At 56.0% G+C, this 26,168-nt stretch overlaps 5 protein-coding genes across 5 annotated transcripts; 2 read left to right on the top strand and 3 right to left on the bottom strand.

Annotated features, from left to right (window-relative positions):
• Window positions 1-4,980: 4,980 nt before the first annotated feature.
• Window positions 4,981-6,378, bottom strand: B0I36DRAFT_326647 (kinase-like domain-containing protein). Its single transcript, XM_046154358.1, has one exon. The coding sequence runs from the start codon at window positions 5,986-5,988 to the stop codon at window positions 5,101-5,103; it is 888 nt and encodes a 295-aa protein (XP_046009995.1). The 5' UTR covers window positions 5,989-6,378; the 3' UTR covers window positions 4,981-5,100.
• A 1,397-nt stretch (window positions 6,379-7,775) lies between these two features.
• Window positions 7,776-8,360, top strand: B0I36DRAFT_136115 (uncharacterized protein). Its single transcript, XM_046148289.1, has one exon. The coding sequence runs from the start codon at window positions 7,965-7,967 to the stop codon at window positions 8,304-8,306; it is 342 nt and encodes a 113-aa protein (XP_046009994.1). The 5' UTR covers window positions 7,776-7,964; the 3' UTR covers window positions 8,307-8,360.
• Window positions 8,361-8,663: 303 nt separating this feature from the next.
• B0I36DRAFT_326644 (uncharacterized protein) lies at window positions 8,664-9,837 on the bottom strand. Its single transcript, XM_046154357.1, has one exon. The coding sequence runs from the start codon at window positions 9,377-9,379 to the stop codon at window positions 8,951-8,953; it is 429 nt and encodes a 142-aa protein (XP_046009993.1). The 5' UTR covers window positions 9,380-9,837; the 3' UTR covers window positions 8,664-8,950.
• A 3,332-nt stretch (window positions 9,838-13,169) lies between these two features.
• B0I36DRAFT_364435 (uncharacterized protein) lies at window positions 13,170-13,979 on the top strand (the record flags this gene model as incomplete). Its single annotated transcript, XM_046158964.1, has 3 exons — window positions 13,170-13,415; window positions 13,483-13,817; window positions 13,877-13,979. The coding sequence occupies 3 exons, from the start codon at window positions 13,170-13,172 to the stop codon at window positions 13,977-13,979; spliced, it is 684 nt and encodes a 227-aa protein (XP_046009992.1).
• Window positions 13,980-15,594: 1,615 nt separating this feature from the next.
• On the bottom strand, window positions 15,595-24,891 carry B0I36DRAFT_412585 (uncharacterized protein; the record flags this gene model as incomplete). Its single annotated transcript, XM_046161973.1, has 11 exons — window positions 15,595-16,074; window positions 16,258-20,290; window positions 20,354-21,315; window positions 21,349-21,442; window positions 21,503-22,563; window positions 22,664-23,120; window positions 23,217-23,910; window positions 23,978-24,311; window positions 24,380-24,437; window positions 24,524-24,610; window positions 24,703-24,891. The coding sequence occupies 11 exons, from the start codon at window positions 24,889-24,891 to the stop codon at window positions 15,851-15,853; spliced, it is 8,193 nt and encodes a 2,730-aa protein (XP_046009991.1). The 3' UTR covers window positions 15,595-15,850.
• Between the last annotated feature and the right edge of the window lie 1,277 nt (window positions 24,892-26,168).

Below are 26,168 nucleotides of genomic sequence, written 5' to 3'. Positions count from 1 at the left end.
TAGTCATGATGATGTACTAGGAAGCACACGAGAAAGGGCTGGGTCACGCCCTGAGCGGCCTGTGCAAGGCGTCGGAGCACTTGGCCACCACCTTCTTTTAGCCATTTTCAGTCGGATCGTCTGGGAATATATGATAGCACCGATCAGAACACGCTCCTTATTATATCGTCATTCTGTCTCTCTGTCTTATTTGTATAGGGGTAGTAGTTACATAGGATGTCACACAGCCGCAGCCGAGTCGCGGCTGGATCTAACTACTTGAAACGCTGACGGTTTTCGTTATTATTCTAGCCCGATACTCGGATTCCGTATCGCGCATCGAACCCGTGAGGCGATTGAAAATTTAACGAATACGTTATTTACAATCCCTCGCACTTGACTATCCGATATATTCTTCATCGCAAATAAGTACTGCTAGGTAATTGAAGGACGGAACAAATTGAGCTCCCGTAGCCCTGTAACCTTTGATAGAGACTCAGCACCAGTGGACAGCTAGTACTGAATAACGTATAGAGTGAATGTAATTGAATTACTTCGTCCTCTTAAATGAGCTGAGAGCGAACTGAATAGTCGATTCTCTGCAGAGACGGATACAATAATAAATCAACCAATTCATAGACGTCCAATAAGTCTGTCCTTGGCGAGGGAATCTGAGCGCTGACCACCTCTTATTGTTACACCCCAGAATTGAGACAAATCCTATGTCCACCGGCCCCATATGTCCGGCAAGATCCCTGTATGTCCCGGCGTCCCTCTTATTCTCTCAAATAGAAGGCTGGTCGGCTGTATCTGAATTGGGAGGAAGAACAGAAAACATGGGAGGCTATAGGCAGCTCTAATATGGTAGATGTAGTTGCTAGTACGACGATATCTCTCTAGCCTCGTCTACCTATATAGGGTCCAAGGAGTCGGATACTCCAGAGTACGAGGCAGATGGAGGAGATGATCACGTTGAGGATATGATGGCCTTGTTAACGAGATTGGCTGTTGTGCTCTGCAAGCTGTTGCCATCAGAGAGGACGGGCTCGTTGTTGAGGTTCGAGAATGGTATGAAATCTTCTCCTGCGCCATCGTCGCTATCCCCAGAGCTTGAGTTGGCATTCTTGCGGCGCGAAAGCTGTGTTTCTCGTGATGCCGTGTAGGCTAGGGACTCTCTGGGCACTGGTGTATCGCAGAATGTCCCGTAAGAATGCTACCGATGCGGTTCCTGGTCATTTAAGTCAGCAGAAGCACCCTCAGCAATCATCGCTATTCCGCAATATGGTTAATTCATCTACACAGCGCGTAAGCGACCATGTCATGGCGCTAAGTATCGCTAACTAGCTACAAGGGAGCTTACCACAATGGTTGGCCAATCACTTCCTATCTCCGGCATAGCCGCCATGCTCTCTTTTGGTGACGTGCGTGCAGAAGCCAAAAGTAGGGACAGGAACTATAAGTCGGTAGATGTACATCTCTGGGACTGCGGAATCCTTGCGTATATGCTCCGTAAATCCCAGCGTCCAGAGGTGTGCAGTCACCTGGACTCCCTGTGACGAGATGGCGCGTCGGCAATCGGGGCGGCGGCAGGTTAAGAGACTGTATGTTGCTCCATGTAGAGTACAAAGACCGGGTCAACACTGCCATCACCCTCCAGCCTTAGAAGCTAGGTTGATTTGCGAAGGGTTCCGAATGGTAGTGGCAAATCCACGGCTGAGAGTGGACTGAACCTTGGGGGATAAAGGGGGCTGCAATGAGACGGATCTACTACATAGATAGACCATTTATAGGACATGACATGCCCCTCTAAGAGAATGAGAGAGGCACTGAGGTGTGCACGGTCGATACCGTATATCTGGAGCATGTCAGCGACTGCGTGGCGAAGGCCCTTATTATATTAGCGACAGCCCCAGAGCTTAGCAGAGAGTTACGTGTACCGATCCAGCTGAAGGCATCTGGTAATGGTTCCGCAAGGGATCCTATGACCTGAAAGAGGCCCTTCCAACAAGGCAGAGATCAGGTTCGTCTGGCAGAGCACAGGGTCGAAGTACTAGCACCCCGAGCCTGATTCGGACGGAAGCCGCTCATATACCAGTGCGAGCCCTGCGGCAGAAGTTAGTGCTCTCTTGTTGCAAGGTATAAATATGGACGCGCTAGAGAACTAGCTACCTCGTACCAGATGAGACTCAAGACCAGATCCCCACTTCTTGAATGGTCAAGCACAAAAAATCAGTTACCTCACAGTTCTCACAACTTCCTTATTAACACTAATTGATAAACCGCTTCATAAACTGCAAAGCTTCGGCATAGGCTGTCCTCTGGTATTCCTGGAGTGTCTTTCACATCCAAGGTGGGATCGGATACAACCGCTGATATGTTTTTCGAGAGGCCTTGACCCTAGTTGGCTTTCGAAATGTTCTCATGATTTGTATTACGATCTCAATCCGTGGCAGGGGTAGGCATGTGATAGTTACGAATATATGCTAGTCGTGGAGTTGGCGGTGGAGCGCTCGTAGTATCAAGTAATGGATATTTTTTAATAGTTGTAACTAATAATCGTGTGCGAGTAATGATCGAATAGTGTAAGAAAGAGTTTCTCAAGCCTAACTTGTATGCTCAAGCCCTAATCCAAGCTCTTCATGGCTGAATAAGCGGAGGCACCGCCTCGCGGGCTATGGGCCAGGCTGGCTCGTTGCTATATCCCGCAGCTGAAACGCACTTGAAGGACCTTCTTAACTAAGACCTGCCCCAGAACCCCCACCCGCCCCTTTCTCTATGTACTTCCAGTTTGCTCCACTTGTTGGCGACTTTGATAATGACCTATAATGTATTTATAGCAATAGTTGCTTCCAGTAAGGTTACTGGAATCGGTCATACCTTAACCGAGAAACTGCGTGTGTAAGCGGGCAAGAGGGGGTATATGATAGTCCGTACGCAACCCGCAAGTTATAACGACGCCGTTATTGTGAATATGAATTGTAAATCAACCGCAGTGCGGCACGGAATCAGTGTGCGTAGAGATTAGGCTACTTGAACAAGAAGCTGAAATCAGTTGAGCAGGAAACTAAAGCTAGTCGAACTTTGAGAGCCGCCGCTAGGGTCCATATTCGCGCTAGGGCGACGAAAGCAACTATTAGCCGCTGAATACTGATCGGGGAAATGGGACCACTAATTAGAGTGATCCGAGCGTTTCCAAGCTAGCGGCGCCCTGGCTATGGTCTGTGGGCGCGATCCTGAATTAGCTTGTAGAGACCATTTTCGGTTTTCATTTCACTGTTAACATAGCTTCCAGTCTGTAGTACGCCTGAAAGAAGTCTTATATAACTATGTGATATCTGGTATACACATTTTCCCCCGTGGCAAGAGTTTTTCAATTGGGTGGTATTCACAAGATAACAACAACGCACGATGCTAACATGTCTTCACTCTTTCCGGAGCAAAATGCACAACTAACCGCGCATCTTTAGTGGCTAGCTTAGCAAATCATCCCCCTAGTCCCCGGAGACACAATAATTCAGGATTTCTCCTCTATCCTAGCTAGCTGGATCTAATTAATTAAGGCTACTGCACTTCCAGTAAGCATACCCAGTAATGACGAGTAGAACAAGCCTTTGCAGCTGTTGGGACGGCCATTGATAGCGGTGGTGTGTTTGGTAGGATGGCTCACCTCCGCTTACTTAATGTGTTCGCGTCTCTTGAAAAAATCATCCAATCCGAACGCAAGAAGGACCTGATGATGGGCGAGGAAGAGCGGAAGCAGAAGAATGCTACTCTCGCTCTGAATAAAGTCGTCACCCTATTATAGAAGTCGGATCCAAGTAGCAAGCAGCCAAGTTAATATAGGCGCAGAGCGTTTGAGCCAAAGCGAACTACTAAACGATGGACATGGCCTGCGTACGAGCATCCATTCTTGCTCATGATATACACCGGCGAAGTAGAGGGTGTAGTTTGAGTCTTCTAGTGAAGGCTCTAGCAAGGGTTACTAACTGTTTCTAGCAAGAAATTCAATAAAATCAGCGAAACTTCTGTTCAAATGATAGCAAGCTGAGTTCGGAGTTCCCTTGATCCCAATATCCTAGCGGTCTGCCAGAGACTCGAAATGGAAGCGCAGCTGATCGATTGTGGGGCACCTTGGGTCGAGCCGTCCATGCACGGAGCTGTTAAGAATGCATTAGGTTGTTGAGCATCGGATTCGTGCCTTTAGATTGTGGACAATTGCGTGCAGAACATGGCGGAGCACCGTGGGCGTGTAGTATTCGAGCAATAGTGTCGGGATAGCAATGGTGGGACAGGGCAAGGCAAGGGCGACAGGGTAATGGTCACAAGGCAATGGTCACAGGGCGAGGGTGAAATTCTGAAAAATAATCACAACAGAGACCCCATCTTGTGGCTACTTGTTTCTTACGTGTTCTCCCAAGCGGACATTTTCAAGCATACGCCAAAAATTGTCCTTACGGAGGGCCGAGGACCCTTACAAGTCTTGGGCTTGCCAATACCACCGATTGTTGTTGGTAAGGACCTTATAACTTATGTGACAAGTTCCTGTGTAGAGCTGACAAATATAGCAGATAGAATTGATCAACTAAGGCAAGAGCCGATCAAGAATGTCATTACCGTCCTTCATGACCTTCTCATATACCTCCGCGACAGCCGAACCGCATGTTCCTTCGAATGTTCTTCGATTCTCTTACGTGCGCTTACAAAAGAGTTACGAGCAAGATGTTTTCTCCCTTCCTACCCAGATATCCCGCTAATGTAGAGAAATTTCGTTTGAAAAGCGTGATTATAGTGAACTATTATGAGAAAATACGAGCCAACAGATGTGCTGATCTTTTCGTCCCATCTCGCCTGAGATGGTATTATATATAGCCATTTGAGAGAGTTTGGCTTGCTAATGGTTTCCTTGGTATGGAATTTGCTTAAACCCAAAGGTACGCATACTCCGAAAACCTTAATAGTTACCTACCAATTAATGGCGACGGACTTTCAACGCCGAAGGACTTTAAGATGGGTACGTTTATTTGTTATTTCTCTACATGTTCGGCAGTAATCATTTTGAAGAGGTGGAGAGTGGTAACATTAAGGACTACATGTAGGCCGAATCACTTCATACCAGAGCCCTCACTGCTCCAGCTCCCCCAGGGCCTGGTCAAGGAACTCCTCGCGCCGTTCGGTAAGCAGTTCGGCCGTCAGGTCAGGACGGCCCTGGTCCGCCATCGCCGGCTGAACCCAGCCCATATCAGGCGGGGTGGCGAGGGCCGCCACCGCGTCCCAGTACGCCACGTCCAGTGCGGGACGCCCGGCTTCCTCTTCCCATCCGGACAGGACCTCCGCCGCAGCGGACGGGCCGTAGCAAAGGGCAGCATCGAAGCGGAGCGACCCCAGGTCAATTCCCGGGGAGCCAGTTCCGGAAGCGTCCCAATCGAGAATCGCAATCAGCTTGATACCGTCCCACAGCGTGTTGCCATGCCACAGATCGCCATGTACGAACACCACCCGAGTGTCGGCAGGCCTGACGCGCTCAACTGCCTCCGTTGCCCTCCATAGCACTGTTGAGGCGCCATGCTTTCGCCGCAATCCAGCCCAGTCCACGTCTCCGATTGGTCCAGTCCGTGGCGGCAAGGTCGCCAGAGAAGGAACATCCGCAGCGCTGATCCGCGCGGCAGCGGCGCCCAGCGTCCGCAGTCGCTTGCCATCAGGTTCTATCGGAATCCGGCTAGACCCGGCCAGATACGAAGTCAGCGCGAGCGCGAATCCGGTTGTGGTACCATCATCGTGACCGAGGGCCTCCGGCACTGGCAGACCGGCCATCGCCGCATGCCGCATCGCGGCTACCTCGGTCCTCACGTCCCCCGAGTTCGCCTGCGGTGCAATGCGCAACACCGCAGGCTTGCCAGCCGCCCGGATCAGCCAGGGCGACCCGCCTTCGCGCAGACCGCGGTCCACGGTCACGTCACCGCCCAGCACTGTCGCTGCCCACGCCAGAGCAGCCGTATCCGGACGAGCCATCCAGTAAGCGTAGTCCTCTTCGACTGCCGGCCGCAGGATGAGCTATTCGAATCGCGCCGACAGCAAGCCGGTCTAGGGAAGGTGCTCTCGCCCGCGCGTGTACTCCTTTCAGCAGAACAGCTAGAAGGCGGACTGGACGTAGTTCATAAATGCAGTTCGTTGGTTAAGGCGAGGGTGGCTACCGATTCTGGAAGGACAAGCGCATCGACGAAACACAAACGCGACAACCGGAAGCCTGCCTTCTTCACTCCTCGGGATTAGCGTCATATTAAGAAACGCTAGAAAGGAAGAAAAAGTCAGTAAAGGTTGCCGCTCCCCGACCACTTCCTTAACTTCAGGCAGCAGCGTGTTCCTTGAGGAGGCAGTGGCAAAGTGGGTCCGAGTGAGTCAGTTATGCTCTCATCGGGAGGCAGTTGGCTTGGCAAGCGCACGATAACTACCGGCCATTGGCAAGCAACGCTGTTTCGATCGATAACATTGGGCAACATCCCTAACGTCACTGGCCTACGGCTGAGTTAAACTGTCCGGTTTTCCCCGACCAAGTATCCTCGGTGTTCAAAATCGGCTGATTATTATGCCGTGATTATTGCGCCAACCCCGCAACGGCAGCGGACCTGAAATCAATTCCGTAGTGAAACGACCTTCAAAATAGGAGGCGAGCCTCTTCCGCTGAGCGAAGCGGTGCAGTCAGCGAACCGTACGAGCATTGACCAACGACCCGCCTACAGTATTATGGCTAGCGGGTCGCGCGTGGAGCATGTGGCACGGGAGCCATTCTTAGCTCCATGTGCCTCGGGACATGCATGGGTGGGCGTGCAAATCAGCGAGACTAAGTTTAGGCGGGGCACGTCACATTCACGTCTCGGGTAGGGACAACGAAGTCACTCCTGAGTCGCGGATCACGCGCTACCAGAAGCTGCACCACTGGGCCGGCAAGGCCGGAGCCATGACAGATCGGACACTACGACTGTTAGGGTCTCCAAAGCGAACCGGCCTGATTTAGCCGCAGCCTCGGACACGTCCACACAGGGGGTTACCTTCATTCGCCTCCAGTACTCCGCAATTCAATTTACCTCCATCACGTCCCCCCCCCCCCCCCCTTTTCCCCTTTTACGCTACAAGACAGGTCGAGAACAACAAGACCGTTGCAGCAGCGTGCGTCGGATGACTTGCAACGTTTCCTGGGTGTCAAAGCGGAGGCTCGGACACGGACGGGCCCATTGCCATCGCACATCATCAAGCCAAAGAAGCTCGCGATATTCGAGCCCATACGACATAGGGTAGAGAATCAAGGATCATTCCGGCAGAAAGCAACTCGAGGCCTTGGTCATTCTGTATATCCTCACTCTGCTTTGCCGACATATGACTGATCGACCAGAGTCTCGAAGACGTCTCGCTACGGCAATCACGAGCAGACACTTCGGAGTAGTAAGAGGATAGCCGCACGAACGGCCCAGGAAGAAGGATATGGCAAAAGTCAGAAACAATAGCAACGACGGCCAAGTGATTGACAATACAAAAGCTTCGTTAGAGAGTATCCTTCGGGAAGGAGCTGGCCCCATAGCAACGCAAGATGAACAGCGAGGCGCTGGGTACATCTCGGGCTCCCCAGATAGCCCTTAGAATACTTGTGGCTTCGGAACCAGCAGGACACTGCAACTGCAGACCATATGCATTGCCTCCGTTGCACTTCACATCCGAAATACAGCGACTAGCTTCTCAGTAGATAAGATGTGAAGTCGAAAACATGCTGACTTCACACCAGTTAACTCGGAAGAAAAGTATGGCTTTGTTCGCCACGAAGCTCAAACTTTTTGATAGTCCACAACCCGAGAACAAGCAGATCAGGCCGGATGCAAGCAGCTGCTAAGCCGCCAGGTTAGTCTCAATCTCTGCAGCTTTTGGGGAGAGGCTGTCAATGGCTTCAATCGTGTCTGGTCTTGCGCAGCGCTCTATCGGTGCTCACCCATAGAATCATGTCGATTGTTCAACCAGATGCATACGAGGTGCTCGTGGAGATATCAAAGAGCCGCCGGCGGAGATGTCAGTTGCCATGTTCCGACGCCATCTACGCCGGAACCTTGCCCAATCCCCCGAGAAGGGACGTGGAGATGCCAATCTGGTGGTCTGAAATCGAGCAGCACGCCACTACTTCAAAGGACAAGGAGAAGAAGGTGATCTTCGTTGTCCAGGGCACTGTGCACATCGAGTACTCGGACCTCATCGTCCCTACGCTCGAGGCGCTCAGGGACCCCGACGACCTCTTCGTCGTCGCGACGCTGGGCGTTAAGGGCGCCGCGCTCCCCGCGGACTTTTAGCATCCCAACCAACGCAAAGGTGGTCGACTACATTCCCTATGAGAACGTGCTTCCCTACACTGACGTCTTCATCAACAACGCCGGGTTCGGTTGGTTTCTACATGGGATTTACGCGGGCGTGCCGATGATAGTGGCGGGCACGGAGCTCGATAAGAAGGATGTGTGTGTTCGGGCTGCGAGGGCGGGGATCGCGGTGAACGTGGAGACGCAAACGCCTAGTCCCAAGGTTGTGCGCGGGGCGGTGGACAAGATGTTGGGTGAGGAGAGGTATAAGGTCCGGGCTGGGGAGCTAAGGAGGGAGAACGAGGAGTTGAATGCGCTGGAGACTGTGGAGAGGGCTATTAAGGGGGAGAAGATTGTGTGGAAGTTGCCTTGATATGCGAAAGCGCAAATGGAGCAGAAAGACGATGAAGAGACTGAGTAGAGTACATGTTTCCCTCTCGAGGAATAGAGTGTGTTTCTTTTCCCCCCAATCTTCCACATCCTGCCTTCTTTGCTCCATCTTTCCGGGCTGAACTTCAAGCCATGAATAGCATGTAACTAACATCGTGGAAAATTACTGCTGGAAGGACCCCTCATTCGAGATGGTTAGCCACATAACCTAGCGTCATCAGCGAAGCCGATCGATACATCGCTAGGTAACCTTAGGTCCGAACGTTCGTTGCGCTCGATGTCGGTTTCTGTTGTTCCATCTTGCAGTCCTCTTTCAAAACCTTGATGACATCCTCGCGTCCATACCACTCCGCCACCTCCATCGGAGTTTGACCGCCCGGACTCGGCTCGCTCACAACAGCCGGGACAGCCAGTTTGAGGAGCCGACACAAGGTCCGCTCCCCCATCTTGAGGATAGACCAGGTGAGGAGATTATACGTCTTGCTGGGCTGGTACCGTTTCGTCTTATGGTCCCATTCTCCAGGAAGGATAGACCACTGATTGACCTTTCCGAGCTGGGACTCGGACCCCGTAGCGCCTTCACCGAGGTACTTGGCCTCGAAGAGCAAAAGGGCCTCGATGAGGGGGGAGAAACTGTCGTCTCCCAGCCTTATCTCCGCGTCGACTGCCTGGCCGAACATTGTCGCGGCTTGGTACGACTCGTTGTACTCGGGCACCGGGTTGAAAAGCAAGTCCCTGCAGATCTGCCGCCGATCTGACGTTGCACCGCTGCGATAGTGGTAGGTGGCTTCCAGAGCGAATGCCAATGCGGCGGCGTCTCTGTAATCTGCAGCTAGATGAGCGGCGTGGTATTTTCTCCGGCCGACATCGAGCGCCGAGTCTGCAAACCGCCGCGCGACTTCCCTCTGTGTTTGCTTCTCAGCCGTGTCGTCTGGGCTCGTCGTGGGGCTTGGCACGACGTCGTCTTTGTGGATTATGCCCAGCCAGACTAGGACATGGGCGAATGAGTAGAACCCATTTCTGCTGTCGACGCAGGTGTCGCTCCACTGATCATGATGGTACTCAGCCGAGTAGGGAGCGTCGCGGAAATCGTCACGGCCGAAGTTGAAGCCTTTCAATGGCGAGTACAACGCGGTGTCAGCCTGGGGGAGCAGTACCTCCTGCACCACTTGTTTCCAGACCCTGTCGGAGAGGGACTGTTCATCCGCAGCCGACTGACAATGTTCGAATCCGCATTTTACTAGATAGAGATTCGGGTTGGCGGCCCTGTCGACTGGATGCTCGTGCCAGTATGGGTGATTGCCCCGGCGCATAACCTCGACGAACAGTTCTGCAAATACTCCGTGGCTGTGTTTAGTAACGCGAGCTTCAAGCTCTTGGTCGGACTGTTGTGTGTAGGACGCTGGAGCTCCCTCCGACGCTGGCATATCGGGTGCTAGGATCTCTCTCACCACAAAGCTGCGCGCAGATGCGTGGGTGAAAACCCATCTGTCCTGAGCCAATATGAAGAAGTTCGAGGCTAGCCTTTCGACGTCTCTGTTTTCAAGGAGTGTCTCCAGCTCTTCGCTGTCGAAATGGCGTGCTTGAATTTTGCCCTCGCCGATCCGGACTCGGAGGAAGGAGCTGAGCTCCTCGATAGGGATGGGCTTAGATGATGCCAAGATGAAGCGAAAGAGCTTTCTCCTGGTCTTTTCCAAGTTAGCTAGAGCTCCAAGCTTCCAGAGTCGCTCGTAAGCATCCTTAAGCTTCTTATGATGGTCGGCTGGCAAGTCTGAGGCCTTTTTGATTGCATCAATGTACTCCCGGGCGGAGTCTTCGTTCCGCGTGACATTCTGCTCGTCGTTCGGCAGGGTGATTTCCAACCACAACCCGACCCATTGAAACCTTCAGTATTGGGTCAGTCCATGACAGGACTATTAGTTGCTGCCATACTGTTCAGACTCACATGTTATCAGCCTTCCGAACCAGTGCATCTTTGAGTTCGTCATGAAGCGGTTTGAACTCTTCACGAACTATGCAGTCATTAGCCCATGGTACTAGGTGGCACAAAGAAACGCAGGCACTTACAAAAGACGCTGCGCGGTTGTGTAACACCCAAATTCTCTGTTCGTTCCCTGTCGGCATCTCGTCGGGCGCTCATTTCTGTGGCAACGAAGGCTTCAATCTCAGTCTTGGGAGCTGCGAGAACGTCGATGTCAAGAACAAGGTTCCAGCGGATGTGAGCTGTGACCGCCATGTGATCTCGCGACGAACACACAACGCGAAGAGTCTTGATCTCTTCCTTTTTCAGGAGCGTGCTCAAAAAGTCAAGCAGTGTCCCAGAGCCTTGTGGCCCGCTGGCTTCGTCGATCTCGTCCAGCGCGTCGATGAGGAAGACAAAGTCGGTCGTATCCGCATGGTCTTCCAGAACTCTTTCTATAAACCTTTCGATCGCTTCATCTTCGGGTTCATCCCAGTACCCAGGGCGACTATACCAGCTGCGGAATTCCAATGCATGTTTGTCGAGCGTGAGATCCGGCAGGAGAGCCAGCTTCCTGGCCAAGGCATGGATGATGATGGAGTAGTTCGCGCCCTTCGAGCAGAAGTATGTGATCACTCGCAGCGTGTTGCGCGGCAAGTCACCCTCAGTCGGCCCGTCATCCGGGGATTGGTAGTTCTCGGCTATGGCCTGTAGTGTCGAGGCCATGCGATACCTACTTCTGTGTTAGTAGACACGCCCTCCCCAGTCATTCACGAGTTGGTGATGGTTCTTACATGATCGTTGTTTTGCCTGTGCCCAACGGACCTTTGACCCAGAGGAAAGGCTCGGTAGCCGCATTGCCCCCTTGCCCAGGATCTCTAAAGCCGAACCATGATTTGAAATTCGAGGCTTCCAGAATCCACTTTGCGCAATCCTGATGGATTCGACGAGACGTCACCTTTGTCTCAATAGCATTCAAGGTCTGCTCGGGGTCAATTCTACCTTTAACTCGAAACCAATCAAGTACGTCTTTGAGGTCTTTCTCGTTGGCAAGTTTCTCTTCCATGAGCTTCTTGTCGCTTGCCCATTTCATCTTGTGGTCCTTCAAGGCGGACAAGCGGGCATCATACTCAAGGATCTTGTTCGTGATTTTGTCGCCTGTCCCACCAGATCATCGTCAGTGTCAAGGCTTGCGATTGGCAGAAGGTACTGACCTGCTCGTTTACCCCACGTGCCATTGCGCGAGAGCATCACATCGCACAGCAGTCGTAATGCCAGGAGGTATTGGCCCACGAGCCTACCCTCTAATGAACGCACTTCATTCTGGATTGCTTGGTGAGCCTTTTTTGGGTAATAAGACTCGAAAGATATCCACTCGTTGATAGCAATAGTGCATTCGAAGAGGATGTTTCGCATCTTTGCCTTTTCCTCGTCAGAAAGGTTGTCGAAGGCAGTCTATATCACTTTGCGGTCAGTGTCTTTCCGACTGATAGGCTCAGTTCGAGAATACTTACGTCGATGGCGAAGAAGACGCAAGCACAGACCAGCGGCGCAACTTTGTGTGGATCCAGGGCAGCGAAAGTCATTACTGGCCCACGGACGACTGTGAGATACCGCTTCAACCTCTGTACGACTGCCCTCTCCTCCGGTCTTGCACTGACCAGGCTGAGGAGGTCGTCCAAGCTTTTGTGTGCAGATGTCCGCCGCATGTTCTCTGTCCCCTGCAGTTCTGCATACCTGTCCTTGTCCGTTGGTTCCAATCCGTCTGCTAAGTTCGACAGCGCTTTGTTCCACAGCGGGGCGTTGTTGGCTGTGAGCCAAAGACTCTTGAATGTATGTGGTAGTGCCGCTGGTGCGGGAGCTTCATCAGGAACGGCCCGTCGCGAGGGGAAAACACCCGACAGCCTGGCTAGAACACGGCGCGCCTTGCCTCCACCAGCCTGAGTGGATTGGCTCATGGCTTGACCGACTTCAACGAGGGTCACTGTTGGTTGATGGCGTTAGCGATAAAATTACATACGAGGCCGAAGAGCGTGAATAGCTTTGACTTACTAGGAGACACCTGGGCAGCGAATTCGGCAAGCGAGATGCGGGGAGCGGGGAAACCCTGCGTGCAGTCGGGGCCCACCCGAATCTGGACACCCCACCGGAACGCAACGCGCGCGCGCAATGGTCGAAATCGTAACTCTTTTTCTTTTGCACCACCATAACCGCGGTTTTAAAGCTATTATGGAATCGTTTCTCAAGGACGTAGGCCGAAGGCGCGCGCCTAGGGCAGACTTCACACCTAAGAAAAAAGCCGCTATTTATACCGCTTCTTTAAGCGGTCTTTCTTACCGGAAGATCGCGACCCTAGTGAAGGCCTTACCTACTACTATCGGTAACATCGTTAAAGGCTTCCGGCTTCTTTCTTGACGTACAGGAAGAAGAAGCGGACCGATCTGATCAATCCCGATGACATATGGCTAGGCATGTGCCTAGACGACGATCTTGCGAAATCCAATTGCAAGATGTTCCTTCAATGGTATGTCAAGAATTCCGAGAGGTGGGAGGTTTGCCTCGGACCAGAAGATCGGCAGTGGAAGCGCGTAGTCAAAAGTGCTATCACGATCGACGAGATTTGGAAACGATTAGTTGTTGGAGCCGACGAGACTGTGCTATTGAAAAAGCGCAAGTCAGATCGTGAGAACCGGGGCAAGTGGCGGTTGGCGTTCAAGGAGAAGGACAAGACAGGGCCAGTAGCCGATATCTCACGGGTAAGCGTCGGTTAGCCTTTGGCAACCCCATGTATCCTGTATTATACTGATGCTTATGCTTGTATAGTGGATTGCAGGGCCGATGGCCGAGAAGTACAAACTCACTCTCGAACAGACGTTTGTGAAGCAACAGGCCACTGCGGAAGATATCGCGGTCTGGCTCATCACTCTTTGGACTCGGTCAGGTGACATCGACATATCTCCTGCAAAGCGGGTGGCCTTTCATGTCTACGTGCTATTAGCCGGGATTACTGGCTTTCGGAACTCCTCTTTGTTCGGGCTACCATACAGCCAGGTCCGTTTCTCTCTTGTTAGAGACCCGGACGACCGGAGGAATTCCAGGCTCGTAGCGCATATTCTCATCATCCACAGCAAGCGAATACAACGCAACCAAGACAACAAGTCAGTACCGAGTCGTTTTCCCATCTAGCTCAAGCACTGACGTACTATCTGTTTACCAGAATAGAGTTCAGTATCACGTTTGTGCCATGTCGTGTCTTCTGTTTGCTGAGCCAACTTGTCGCTCGTGCAATCGCGGACGATGCCTTCGAGGCTGGGTATTAGACTATGGAGTAGCTTCTCTTTGAGCCACATCTCCTAGATAATGTCGACTATCTTCCACTTCCTCTAAAGGAAGGAATTCTTGATAAGCAGATTATCCCATTGGCACAGGAGTTGATGGGCAAGATTTGGAATCGGACCTTATTAGTTGCGGGATTGAGATAGAAGCTTCGACCCTATTCAATAAGGGTCGGCGCAGCCAATCGACTCAATGGTATGACCACTTCCTTTTCGGTCTCAACTCAAGAACTCTATGCGAACGGTTGCTCACTCCAGCAATAGGTGCGCTCCAGCCATCCTTACGGAACTACATTCTATCACACTCAGCAGATATGTTTGAGCACAGCTATCAACCTCGCCACCTCGGAATAAACTTGTCTAACATTACATTCGGAAACAAGGGCGACCCTAGTGATGAGAAGCTATTTCGGGTGCTAAGCAATGCTTCCTTAACTCGAGATGAGGGAGCTCCCGTTGATCCTCTGCCTGGAGACTTGATCGAATGGGAGCAGCGAAGAGACATCCAGAGCTTATACCGTCAGCTCGGGGAGACCACCGAGAAGAACGCGCAAAGGTCGATTACTGGAGCCATCCAGCGGGTCATCGACCAGTTAACCTACCTGAGGGTAGAAGAACTCCGAGAGATCTATTTCACAGAAGTGGACCGCAGGCGTGGACACGGGCTCCCCACTGATGCCCTTCGCAGTTCTCGAAAAGCACAGATGACTCCAGTGACACAGGTCGGAGTTTTCATACGCGAGGAAGAAGACGCCTTGGCTCAGCTCGATGAGAGGCAGCAGTCGCTAGCAACATTACTTGTCGGCTGTCTTCGAAACAATATGTCACGGCGTTCTCGCGAAGCAACTCATGAAGAAACAGGGCTACCCAGCTCCGATATCAAAGACTGCATAGTGGTGAAGGCTATCACAGCCTCGGATTCTCCAACCTCCACGTGCCTTTTGTGCCGTGAGGTTTGTATAAACCGCTCTAGCCTTTCTCGCCACCATAAACGGCGCCATCTACCTACCTCATTCCTTCAACCATTTCCATGTCCGGAGTGTCAACGCTGCGGCCGCCCAGCCTGCACAATCGAGGGCGCCCTGGCGTGGAGCAATCACGTGGAGACATTTCACGGCAAGAGCAATGCTCCAATGGTGCCACAAGAGCTGCGGCTGTGGCACGAGGCCCGCGCGTCCCCATCTCCCACACTCTCGTGCCCGCTTTGCAAAAAGTCATTCATCCGCGGGAGGCCCTTTGGGAGGCACATGGCGGCTCACAAAAAATCCGGACTATTTTGTCAACCGTTTCACTGTGCTCTTTGTCAGGACAACAGGTTGATTACAGGATACGATGTGCAAAGAGCATGCTACAACATGTCACTCAGCATTGCCGGTGGAAGTGGCAGCTTCCATCACAGCTGATATAGGGCAGAAGCGTTCATGTAACGAAGCATTACCCTCGGGTGAAAACCTTGAGGTACTTGAAAGTAGCGGAGGCAAAAGGAGAAGGATAGAAGATGACCAGAACGTAACAGGTCATTGGTTCGAGGACATTCCTATAGATCCAGCTTTGCTTGAGTTATCCTATCCTGCCTGCCTGTGATCTGCATTTGACATTGCTTGACTTGACTAGTGGAAATAGGAACCCTTGAGCTTCAAGAGTGCCTAGTCGGTGGGAAGGATATGTCGTTGATCACGAACACATTGGGGCATGTGAGCGCAGTTATCCCATAGATTGCCTTGGAGCACGTTTCGGATTTCCGTACAGGTCTGTTCCTCTGCTCATTTAGACATGTCCACACGTTTCCACCCTGGGATTTTCACTTTCGCAGCTTGGTCATACATGGCTTCTCTTTCCTCTCCCTCTCCCGATCTCTACGCAGCAGCACCACTACCGGCGCTGGCAGCCACCGCCGCGGCGACCAAATCGCTCTTCCCCGCCACGACGCCCGCAAACTCGGCGATAGACGCGCTCTGGAGGATCTCAAAGATGGTGACTTTAGCTTTTGCCGCGTTGCCGAGCCAGTTGCGCAGCTCCACGGCCACGAGCGAGTCCACGCCGTAGTGCGAGAGCGGGAGGGAAGGGTCGACTACGGCTGCTTCTGCTGTGGCCTCGTCTCCATTTGTTTCGTTGTCGCCAGGGGCGGTGGTGGTGGTGGTGGGGGCAGGAATGAGGTTGAAGATCTCGGCTACCTTTGCGCCGATGGCTTTTGTCAGGAGCGCTGTTGCCGCGCTGATGATGAGCGTGCTGTCATTGTTGCTGTTGTTGTTGTCACCGCCACTGGCCAGGTTGGTCAGAGCCTGTATCAAGGCCGCCGTGGGGTTACTGCTCCGGCTCTTGCCCCCCGCGGCAGATGAGGACTTGTTCTGCGCGCCGTCAAAGTCTCGCCGGTCCGCGAGCGCCAGGGTGCCGAATCTGCGATCACGTCTGGCGGCAGCGTAGTCCTGCTCTGCAGACTGACGACCATTCTCCTTCTTCTTCTTATCCTTGTTGTTGCCGCCGGCAATCTCGGACAGCCCGACAATGACCTGGCTCAAGTCCGGCCTCGCGCGGAGCGGGTCGCGGATAGCCTGCTCGACGAGCCGCAGCACGACGTCGAGCCCGATGGAGCTGAAGCCAAACTTGCTCGCGAAGCGGTCGCGCACGTTGTCGCTGACGCTGCCGTCCTTGTTCTTCTCCATCTGCTCGACAATGTAGCCCACGGACTCGACGGCGCCCAGGTCCAGCGACACCGCGGCCTGCCCGTGCGCGGTGCGGTGCCGGGCTAGTGCGTCCTGGAACGTGTTGCCTGCTGCGTAGTTGGCTTGGGACGTGTGGCCCGCCACGCCGGTCAGGGAGGAGAGGAGGATGAAGAAGGACAGGTCGGAGGGGAGGTGCTTGTGGAGGTTGTAGCTGCCTGCGATCTTGGGGCGGACGGCGCGGGTCCATTGGGCGTAGGTCATGCGCTCAAAGACCGTGTCGTCGAGCACCATGGCTGCGTTGACGACGCCGCGGATCGGCGGCATCATCTTGGCTTGGGGTTCTCCCTGCCCTTCTTGTGGAAGCGAAGGTGAAGAGGAGAACTCGGCAAGCAGTGCGACCAGGCTCTGCTCATCCGCGATGTCGCAGTCGCGGATGGCCAGGTTGCAACCACGCCTGCAGGCAATCTCGTGCATCTTGCCCGCGTCCGGGTGCGAGGCCGCGTTGCGCGAGGCGAGCACGAGGTTCTGCGCGCCCTTTTCCACCATCATCCACTCTGCAATGGCCTGCCCGATGCCCGTCAGCCCGCCCACGATGAGATATGTCGCGTCCGGGTTGGCCAGCGAGACGGGCTGCGGGCGCGAGACGACTCTCACCATGTCGCCCTCGCCCGGGACCAGGACGAGCTTGCCCATGTGCGACCCGCCTTGCATCTGGCGCATTGCGCGCTCCATGTCGGCAATGGGGAACACGGTGATGGGCACGGCGGGCCTCTTCGCGCCGCCACTGGCGAGGCTGCGCTCGTGGCAGATGCGGACGCTGTTGAGCAGGGCGTCGCGCATGAGGGCGCCGTCGTAGCGGCCGAGCTGCAGGATGTCGACGCCCGCGTAGACGGCGCACCGGCCAAAGGGCGTCATCTCGAGCCCGCGGCCGGCCTCGAGGTCGACCTTGCCGATCTCGAGGAACCGGCCGAAGCGCGCCACGCAGTCCCACGAGGCGCCCAGCAGCGCGCCCGAGAGCGAGTTGAGCACAATGTCGACGCCCCGGCCTCGCGTGGCGGCCATGACGCCCTGCACAAAGGACGTGTCGCGGCTCGAGAAGATGTTGTGCGGCAGGATGCCGTACTCGTCGACGAGCAGGCGGCGCTTGGCCTCGGAGCTGCAGGTCACGTACATGTTGCGCGTGGCGACGCCAAAGTGCTGGGCGAGCACAATGGCGGCCTGGCCGACGCCGCCCGTGGCCGCATGGATGAGGATCGAGTCCGTCGGCTGCATGCGCGCAATCTGCACGAGGGCGTTGTAGGCCGTCACGTACGTCAGCGGGATCGAGGCCGCGTCCTCAAACGACATGCCCTCGGGGATCTTGCACACGTTGGTCCAGTCGGCCTGGGCGGTGCTGGCATACATGCCCCAAGGGAGCACGCACACGCGGTCGCCCAGCGCCAGCCCGCTGGCCTCGCCGGCGCCGGGGCCCAGCCGTGTCACGATGCCCGCCGCCTCGTGGCCGACGAGCGAGTTGTCGAGCTGGTTGAGCCCCAGCATCACGTCCCGGAAGTTGATGCCGAACGCGCGCGCCTCGACCTCGACCATGCCGGCCGGCACTGGCACCCCGGTGATGCCGGCCTTGTCAGTCCAGAACATGTCGCCCAGCAGGCCCGTCTTGGCCGTCATGCACTGAAGCGGCCGGCCGGGCTGGCGGAAGAGCTCCGGCTCCGGCGCCAAGGTGGGGCCGTCGGACTGGGCGAGGGCTGCGGCGTCCTGGACCTTGTCCGGGTAGATCCGGGGCACATACAGCGCCCCGCCCCGGGCCGCGTACTCCCACTCGACGTCGGCCGCGTCGACGCCTTCCGTAAAGCTCTCCGCCAGCACATGCACAACGTGCGCCACCTGGTCGTCCCGCCACACATTGCCGTCATCACCACTGCCGCCGCCGCCGCCGCGGGCAAAGTCGAGATGCACACACCGGCTCGAGCTGTCCTCGTGGCGCAGTGTCCGCAGTAGGCCCTGCGTCGCCGAAAACGCCGGGTCGCCCAGGCCGTCCATGGCACTTGAGCAGCTGAGCCATAGCACGCCCCGGGTGTTGAGCAACAGCCTGCGCACCAGGCCGAATGTCGCCTCGTCCATGTCTGCCGTGAGCGGCTGCTCCATTTCCGCCGTCATGATGTATACCATGTCCTCGCGCCCATCGCTCTCCCGGGCGCTGGCGGCATTTCCGGCCGCCTGTTCTAGGCTCTCGACGATGGGCCGGATGCCCGTCTTGCTCTCAATCTCGTCAATGAGCTTGTGCGTCCATGCACTGCTCTTGTTGTCGCTGCCGGCTTCGCCCACTGGGTGACGATGCACGATGGAGATGGGACCCCTTACGCGCCTGGACGGCTCAATCGCCGTCGACAGCAGGACGTTGGTGTGCTGAAACTCCTCCTCCTCAAAGTCGTACTTCTCAAAGGCCACGCCGTCGAATCCGACCTCCTTGAGCACCGCGTCCCACTCCGCGACAGACGCGTTAGGTCCCCGGCCCTGCCGGTACGGCTCCTCGGCCAGCCACCAACCCGGCAGCGTGCCGAAGATGAGCTGCTCGGTGAGCCGGTCGCGGGTCATTTCAATCATGAGCAGCTTGCCGCCGTGCTTCAGCAGCTTGCGCACGTGCGTCATGGTCGTCGTCAGGTTCTTGGTCGCGTGCAGGACGCCGCACGCCACGATGAGGTCATACCCGCCCGCCCGGAGCGGCTGGCTGTACTCTGCGTCTCCGTCTTGGCCGGGGCCAGCAGCCAGCGCGGGATCCTGCTCGATGTCGAGCTGCCGGAACTGGACGACACTGCCCCACGCCTCAAGCTTCTTCTTGGCCGCAGGGAAAAAGCCCGACGAGATGTCGGTGAACGTGTAGCTGCCGATCAGCGAGCCCCCGAGCCCGGCCTCTCGCTTGGCCGCGAAGGCTTCGAGTACCGTTCGCGTCGCGCCGCCCGTGCCGCCTCCGATCTCGAGGACGTGGGCCCCGGGGTTCTTGACGGCAAAGAGCTCCGCGACGCGCCCAAGGTGGCGGTACGTGCGCGTCGTGAGCACGCCCGTGTGCTCGTAGTACTCGTGCAGGAGGCCGCCCTCCATCATGAGCTCGAGCGGCGAGGTAACGTCGCCCGCCACAATGGCCGCCAGCTTCTCGCCCACGCGCGCCACCAGGTGGCCCGACGGGTCCTGGTCTGCGCACATCTCGTCTATCAGCATCTGCTGCATCCCGCGCGACCGCGACTTCCACTGCTCGCTGCCGGAGCCCAGCTCGCCGCGGTCGGCGCGCTCCACGACCCCTTGCATCCAGGCAAAGAACTTTTGGTGGTGCCACGGCCAGGAGGCAGGGGATGTCGTGCCTGCTTCGATCCGGCGCTCGAGCTCCACCACGGCGTCATGGATTAGGTAGAACGACGCCAGGACGATGCGCCGCTCCGTGACGGCCTCGGACTCTTCGAGCTCGACGCGCATCGACTCGGCAAAGGACGCGGGGATGTTGTGCAGCATGTCGGGCTCCCAGCAGCTCTTGGCACACATGCCGCCCTGCTCCTGGTCGTCCTCGTTGCCGCCCACAGCACGAGACGAGTGACGCAAGACAGCCTGGCCAAAGAAGCCCTTCATCTGGAACACGGCATTCTTCTTCTTCTGCAGGTTCTGCTGCTGCTCCTGTTCGACAGCCGCTTCTCCATTCTTGTCGACGTCGTCGTCCTTGGTCTTGTTCACAACGATGGCATTCGACGTGCAACCCCACCGGTTCGACCTCGTCAGCTCGGTGAACGCGACCAGCTTGTCGCCGCCCTCCCGGCCCAGGTCTCGCGGGACGTACATGGAGCGTATCGAGCGCGGCAGTACCATGACGTCCCCATCCATGTCTTGCGGCAGGCTGCTGTACGTGGCGAGGAAAATGGAATCGAGCGTCGTCGGGTGTATCATGTATGAGGACGACGAGAACGCCAGATCCGGGATGACCAGGTTGGTCACGGCCCGGCACGACGCGGCTGTGCTATCCGTGAGGTTCTGGAAGGGAGGGGTGTGGTGGATTCCGCGCTCGCGCAGGTCCGCGAACATGGCGTCGAGGTCGACCTTGCGGTGGTGCTGCTGCCGCTGCTTTTCGCCGTCACTGCCGCCACTGGCGGCATCAAGACGGTTGTCGCTGTCGAGATACGTCCGCTCGTCGGGCACCACGACGTCGATCGCAGTGCACACCTTGACGACATCGGCCTTCTCCAGGGCAATGCCACCGCGGCAGTTTTCAACCCAGCTACTACTGCTCGGCCCCAGCGACGACACCTCAAAGTCGTACCAGCCCTGGTGGTCGAGCACCTTGTCATCGCACTTGCGCAGAGTGAGCTGCGTCTCCACCGAGGAAGCACTGCTACTGCTGCTGCTGCCGTCAGGAACCACGAGGGCGTTCATGATCTCAACGTTCCGAAGCTTGTAACCCCCGGTCCCGGCCTCCGACACACCTCCCGGCAGCAGGCGGCGGATCGCCTCGATCGCCATGGAGAGGTATGCTGCGCCGGGAACCACGATCTGGGAGTCGACCTGGTGGTGCTGCAGCCACGGAACGTCTGCGAGGCGCAGCAGGTTGCGCCACGTTGGACTGTTGCCTGCTGTGCCGGGCATGCGTGTGCCCAAGAGCTCGTGCGGGCGCGCTGCTTCTGCTGCTGCTCCGTCCCTTTGGTGGAGGTCACGGTGTCTGAGCTCCCTGCTGATCCGCGGCTCGACCCAGTACCGTGACGCGTGGTTCCAGGGGTATGCTGGGAGGCCGGTGACGAATTTGTGCTGCTGATGCTGTCCCTGGTGCTGCTGCGTGTCTGGTGTTTTGTGGTCCGCAACGGCAGTGACAGTGGTAGCAGTGGCGGGAGAGTTCACAGCAGACAGAGACACGGGGTATCCGTGCCCGATCAGACTGCAGACGAGACTCTGCATAGTCTCGACGGCGCTGACGGGCCTCTTGAGGCACGAGACGTACGGTAGGTCTGTGTTGCCGCCGCGGGCCTTGAGGATCTGCCGAATCGGACCAGACAGCGTGCTGTGCGCGCCGATCTCAAGGATCACGTCGACGTTTGCCTGTTGCGGCTTGGACGGGTTGCCGCTGCCTGGAGCCGCGTCTTCGGGCGTCGAGCCGAAGCACATGTCTTCGAAGGCCTGGCTGAAGAGCACTGGGTTGGTCATGTTCAGCGCCCAGTGCTCGGGCCTTCGTAGGGTCTTCCTGGCCGTGTTTGGGTGCAGCAATCCACCAGTCACGGGGGACGAGAACAGTATGTCCTTGTGCTCCGTCTCGAGATGATGATGGTCATCATCCCGGAGGATGTCCCTAAGCATCTCTGTGTACTGGGCCGCAAGATCCAGCATGTGATGCGAATGGTACGCCATGGGGACTTTGAGGCGGCGGTTGAACACGCCGTCGTCGTTCAGCTTGGTCGCGAGCTGTTCGATCGCGACCACGTCGCCGGACAGCGTGACACTTGTGGGACTGTTGATGCACGCCACGAGCGCTTTGGATGGGCTCAACTCGCCATCAACGGTGCTGCTGTTGACGGCGACGACGTATTCCTCGGCAGCTTCGGCGCTAAGGCCTGCAGCCAGCATGCCGCCCTGCTTCTGCTGTTGCTTCTCGGCCTCTACAGAACCGTCGGTGCATGGTTGGTCATGGTGCTTCGAGAGATACTCGAGAGCAACTGCACCACGGCAGTACGCAATGCCGAGAGCCTCCCGGAACGACACGGCGCCCGCGGCATACGCCGCCGCGATCTCGCCACTGGAATGACTCGTCATGGCCGTGGGATGAATGCCCCACGACCGTAGCAGGTCGACCAGGCAGATCTGCACGGCGACCGTCATTGACTGGCTAAGGTCGACGTCCGAGACGCGTGTGGTCGTCTCGTCACGAAGGGTGAGCTCGTCTGTCGATGTGTGTGTAAGCCATTGTTCTTGATGATGTGGGAAAGACGACACCAAAGACCCATGGGTTCGTCGTAAATGCGGGAGGATAACATCACTCACCATATAGTGACCAGCCTGCTCCAAGATCCTTCAACGCCTCTTCTGCCCGCCGGACACCGTGCTCGAACTCTGAGTAGGCAAAGATCAGCTCTCTGCCCATGGCATGCCACTGGGCACCCTGCCCGTTGAACACAAAGCCGATCCGGGCGGCCCGCTTGCTGGAGTGTGCAGGCCTGTTGTACACTGGATCCTCCAGCCGGTCGGCCAGCTCCTCGAGATTGGAAGCGCGCACGGCAATCACCCAGGGAAGCAGTGAGCGTCTTTCCGACAGAGTGTACGCGAGGTCTGACGAGTTAGGCAAGGCCAGCATTGCGCCTTCCTCGCCGGATTTGGCAGCATCATCTTGAGGGATGCTGGCATGCTGCTTGAGAGCCTTGCGCAGGAACGAGGCAAGGTTGGCAGCCATGGACTTGACGGCGCTCGAATCCTTTGCGCTCACAACGTACACCCGTGACTGCTCTGCTGTTTTGGCGATGTGACCATTGGCCAAACCGTTGTGGTCATTGGTTAGTCCATTGTGTCCATTTGCGAGCCCATCTCTTTGTCCATTGACCTTCTCCCGAGCTTCGCGTGCCGCCGGCGCTGCTTCCATGATGACGTGCCCGTTGGTGCCGCCATAGCCAAAGTTGTTGACAGAGGCGCGCAGCGCCTTGGACTTCGGCCAGGGAGTGACTGACGTCGGCACCCGCAGCCGCCACTCTTGCAGCGGGATGCTCGGGTGCGGCGTCTCGTAGTTGAGGTTGGGCGGGATCACGCCGTGCTTCAGCACGTAGATGGTCTTGAGAATGGCCGCCAACCCGCTCACAGGCTCCGTGTGGCCAACGTTTGTTTTGACTGAGCCGACGAGCAGCGACTCAGCAGCCTCAGTGACGTCGTCTGCCCCGTCGTTGCTCTTCTGACGGCGACTTGCGCCGAAGGTCCGAGCGAGAGCCTCCGCCTCGACGGGGTCGCCAGCCGGCGTGCCTGTCATGTGCGCCTCGACGTAGGCTGTGTCGGCCATGTCGAGCCCCGCACGCTGGTAACACTCGCGGATGAGTGTCACCTGGGCATCCATGGATGGCGAGGAGATGGTGGTTGTCTTTCCGTCCTGGTTGAGGCCGCTGTCGATGATCACGGCATGGATCTGGTCGCCGTCACGCTGTGCGGCAGACAAAGGCTTGAGGATGAGCGACGCAACGCCCTCGCCGCGGCCATAGCCGCTTGCTCGTGCGTCCCAGGCGTAGCATCTCCCGTCTGCGCCGGTGGCACTGTTGTTTGGAGGGAGTTGTCAGTCAGGAAAAGAGTGTAGGACACGTTGTCGGATCGATTACACACCTCAAATTGGACATCCCAATGAACGAGTCCTGGTGCAACATGAGATTCGCCGCAGTCACAATCGACATGTCGCACTGCCCGGTGCGGATGCTCTCGCAGCCCTGGTGGAAGGCCACCATTCCAGACGAGCAACCCGTGTCCAAGGAGAAACTGGGGCCGCGCAGGTCAAAGCTGTACGAGATGCGGTTCGACAGCATAGCCGTACCAGTACCTGCGGCGAAGTAGTGGGGCATCATCTCTGGGTCACTCGTCTGCATCTCATGGTAGTCCTTGTTGAAAGTGCCTGTATACACTGACGTGTTGGAACCGGCCAGCTTGTCAAGGGGGAGCCCGGCTGTGGTGTGGGTGATTGTTTAGTCAGAAAAGCGAGACCACTTGTAAGGCTAGAGAGGATGATCTTACCGTCTTCCATGGACTCGTACGTCACTTCCAGCAACATCCTGATTTGGGGATCTAGGGACTGAAAAGAGTAGTAATGGTCAACCTCGCACGTTCTTTGAACATGTGATAGATATCATCATGCAAGGGTAAGATCAGTAGACTAACACTGGCCACATCCCCCGGAAGGTTGAAGAACGCGGCGTCGAAATGGGAGACATCGCGATTGAGGAAGTATCCGCCTTTGATGTTGTGCTGTCATGAATTGGGTCAGCATCTTTCAGTAGAAAGTGATGTGTGTTGTGCTTGCGTGCGGCATAACTGCTTGGTATGCTATAAGGACATACTCTTCCGTCCCGAGTGCCCTCAGGATCATACCATGCTAACGCATTGAATCTGTCTTCCGGTATGGAGGACCAGCTGTCCTTCCCAGAGGCACAGAGGTTCCAGAGGTCTTCAGGACACTCGACACCGCCAGCAAAGCGACACGCAATGCCGATGATGGCAATGGGCTCGGAGGGCGCAGGCTTGGGCATGGGCTCATCCGATCCATTGACATAGATGCCGTCTAGAGGCGGGTTGGAAGGAGTTGGTGGAACATGAGAGTCACTTCTTAATCTAGAATTGGCAGTCATGTTTTGTTGGTGTTGTTGATGGGGAAAATGACAAAAGTCAATGAGGTCCAAAATGGCACAGTCCACACGACAAGGTCTCCAGTAGTCTGCCCGCGAACATGGCCTTTTCATATCCTCTGAGACTGCACGTGTGTGACCGCACGACTCGAACCGCTGTCAGCTATCGAAAAGTCCATGCTGCCCTCCAGTCTCCCCAAGCCTCTCGGCTCGGGTTGCACCAGACGTGGCGAGCCCCAGCGCGTATTGCTGACAGGACTCTTTTCCGTATGTCGGTCCAGAGCACGTCGAGCATATTCCAACAACCCCAGGTCCTGGCCAGTCACTCCCCATGTACTGCAAAGACCATCATTGCATGACACGGCGTCCTAGTCGTATAGATGCGGGCGTATGTGGGGGCTCCTCGTTTAGACGGTGAGGTCAATGCAGGGATTCTGCATGCACTTGGTGAACAGGGGTACATTCAACCGTGAACGTAACGCTAGGCTTACGTACCCCAGGGTAGCATTGCCGTTTGTTTGTCATTCCCCGTTCTGAGCATGATGCCTCTGTAACGAGACTCGAGGCCAGGTCAATTTGGATGACCGGTTCGTTACGTTGTGTAGGTATCGCATGACCATCCGACCTCAACCAACGTCTCAATCCTCTTGATCTGCAATGTCCAGGGGTTGGTTGACAAGGGCGGCTACGGCGCTGAGATCAAAGGAGGCCAAGGCTGCATGGGAGCTGGCCCAAGTTGATATCCCTGCATGGACTGCGGCTCGGCCCGGAAGATCACAAGAACTTGACTAAGCCATGCCGCCGCCCTGGCCTGCCAAGGGTCTGCATCCACCGTGCGTTGGCAATCCCTCATGTGTACCTGCCACCGGGAAAGTCATGCCCCACTCAACAATTTGTACGGCTGTCGGCATTTTCATGTATCGATTGGTCTGCCCGCCAGGGGAGACTCGCACCTGAGGCGACACGAAAGGGGCAGGGGCATACTGCACAAGTAAAGTCGTCCATTTCAATCTTTTCGCGACCAAGTCAGGCAAAGTCCAGGCATCAATGTCTCAAGATAGTGGAAGCGAGCACGTCGTCGGGAGCCCCACCATCATGGCAGTCTCTCCTCGTCTCCCAGAAGGGGTTCGATCGCCTGAGATGGACAAAGACGAGCCTCGAGAAACAAACCCAGACACCGA

This window comes from Microdochium trichocladiopsis (genome assembly GCF_020744255.1).
Source record: "Microdochium trichocladiopsis strain MPI-CAGE-CH-0230 chromosome Unknown B0I36scaffold_7, whole genome shotgun sequence".
NCBI lineage: Eukaryota > Fungi > Ascomycota > Sordariomycetes > Xylariales > Microdochiaceae > Microdochium > Microdochium trichocladiopsis.
This window is presented reverse-complemented; position numbering and strand designations above follow the sequence as displayed.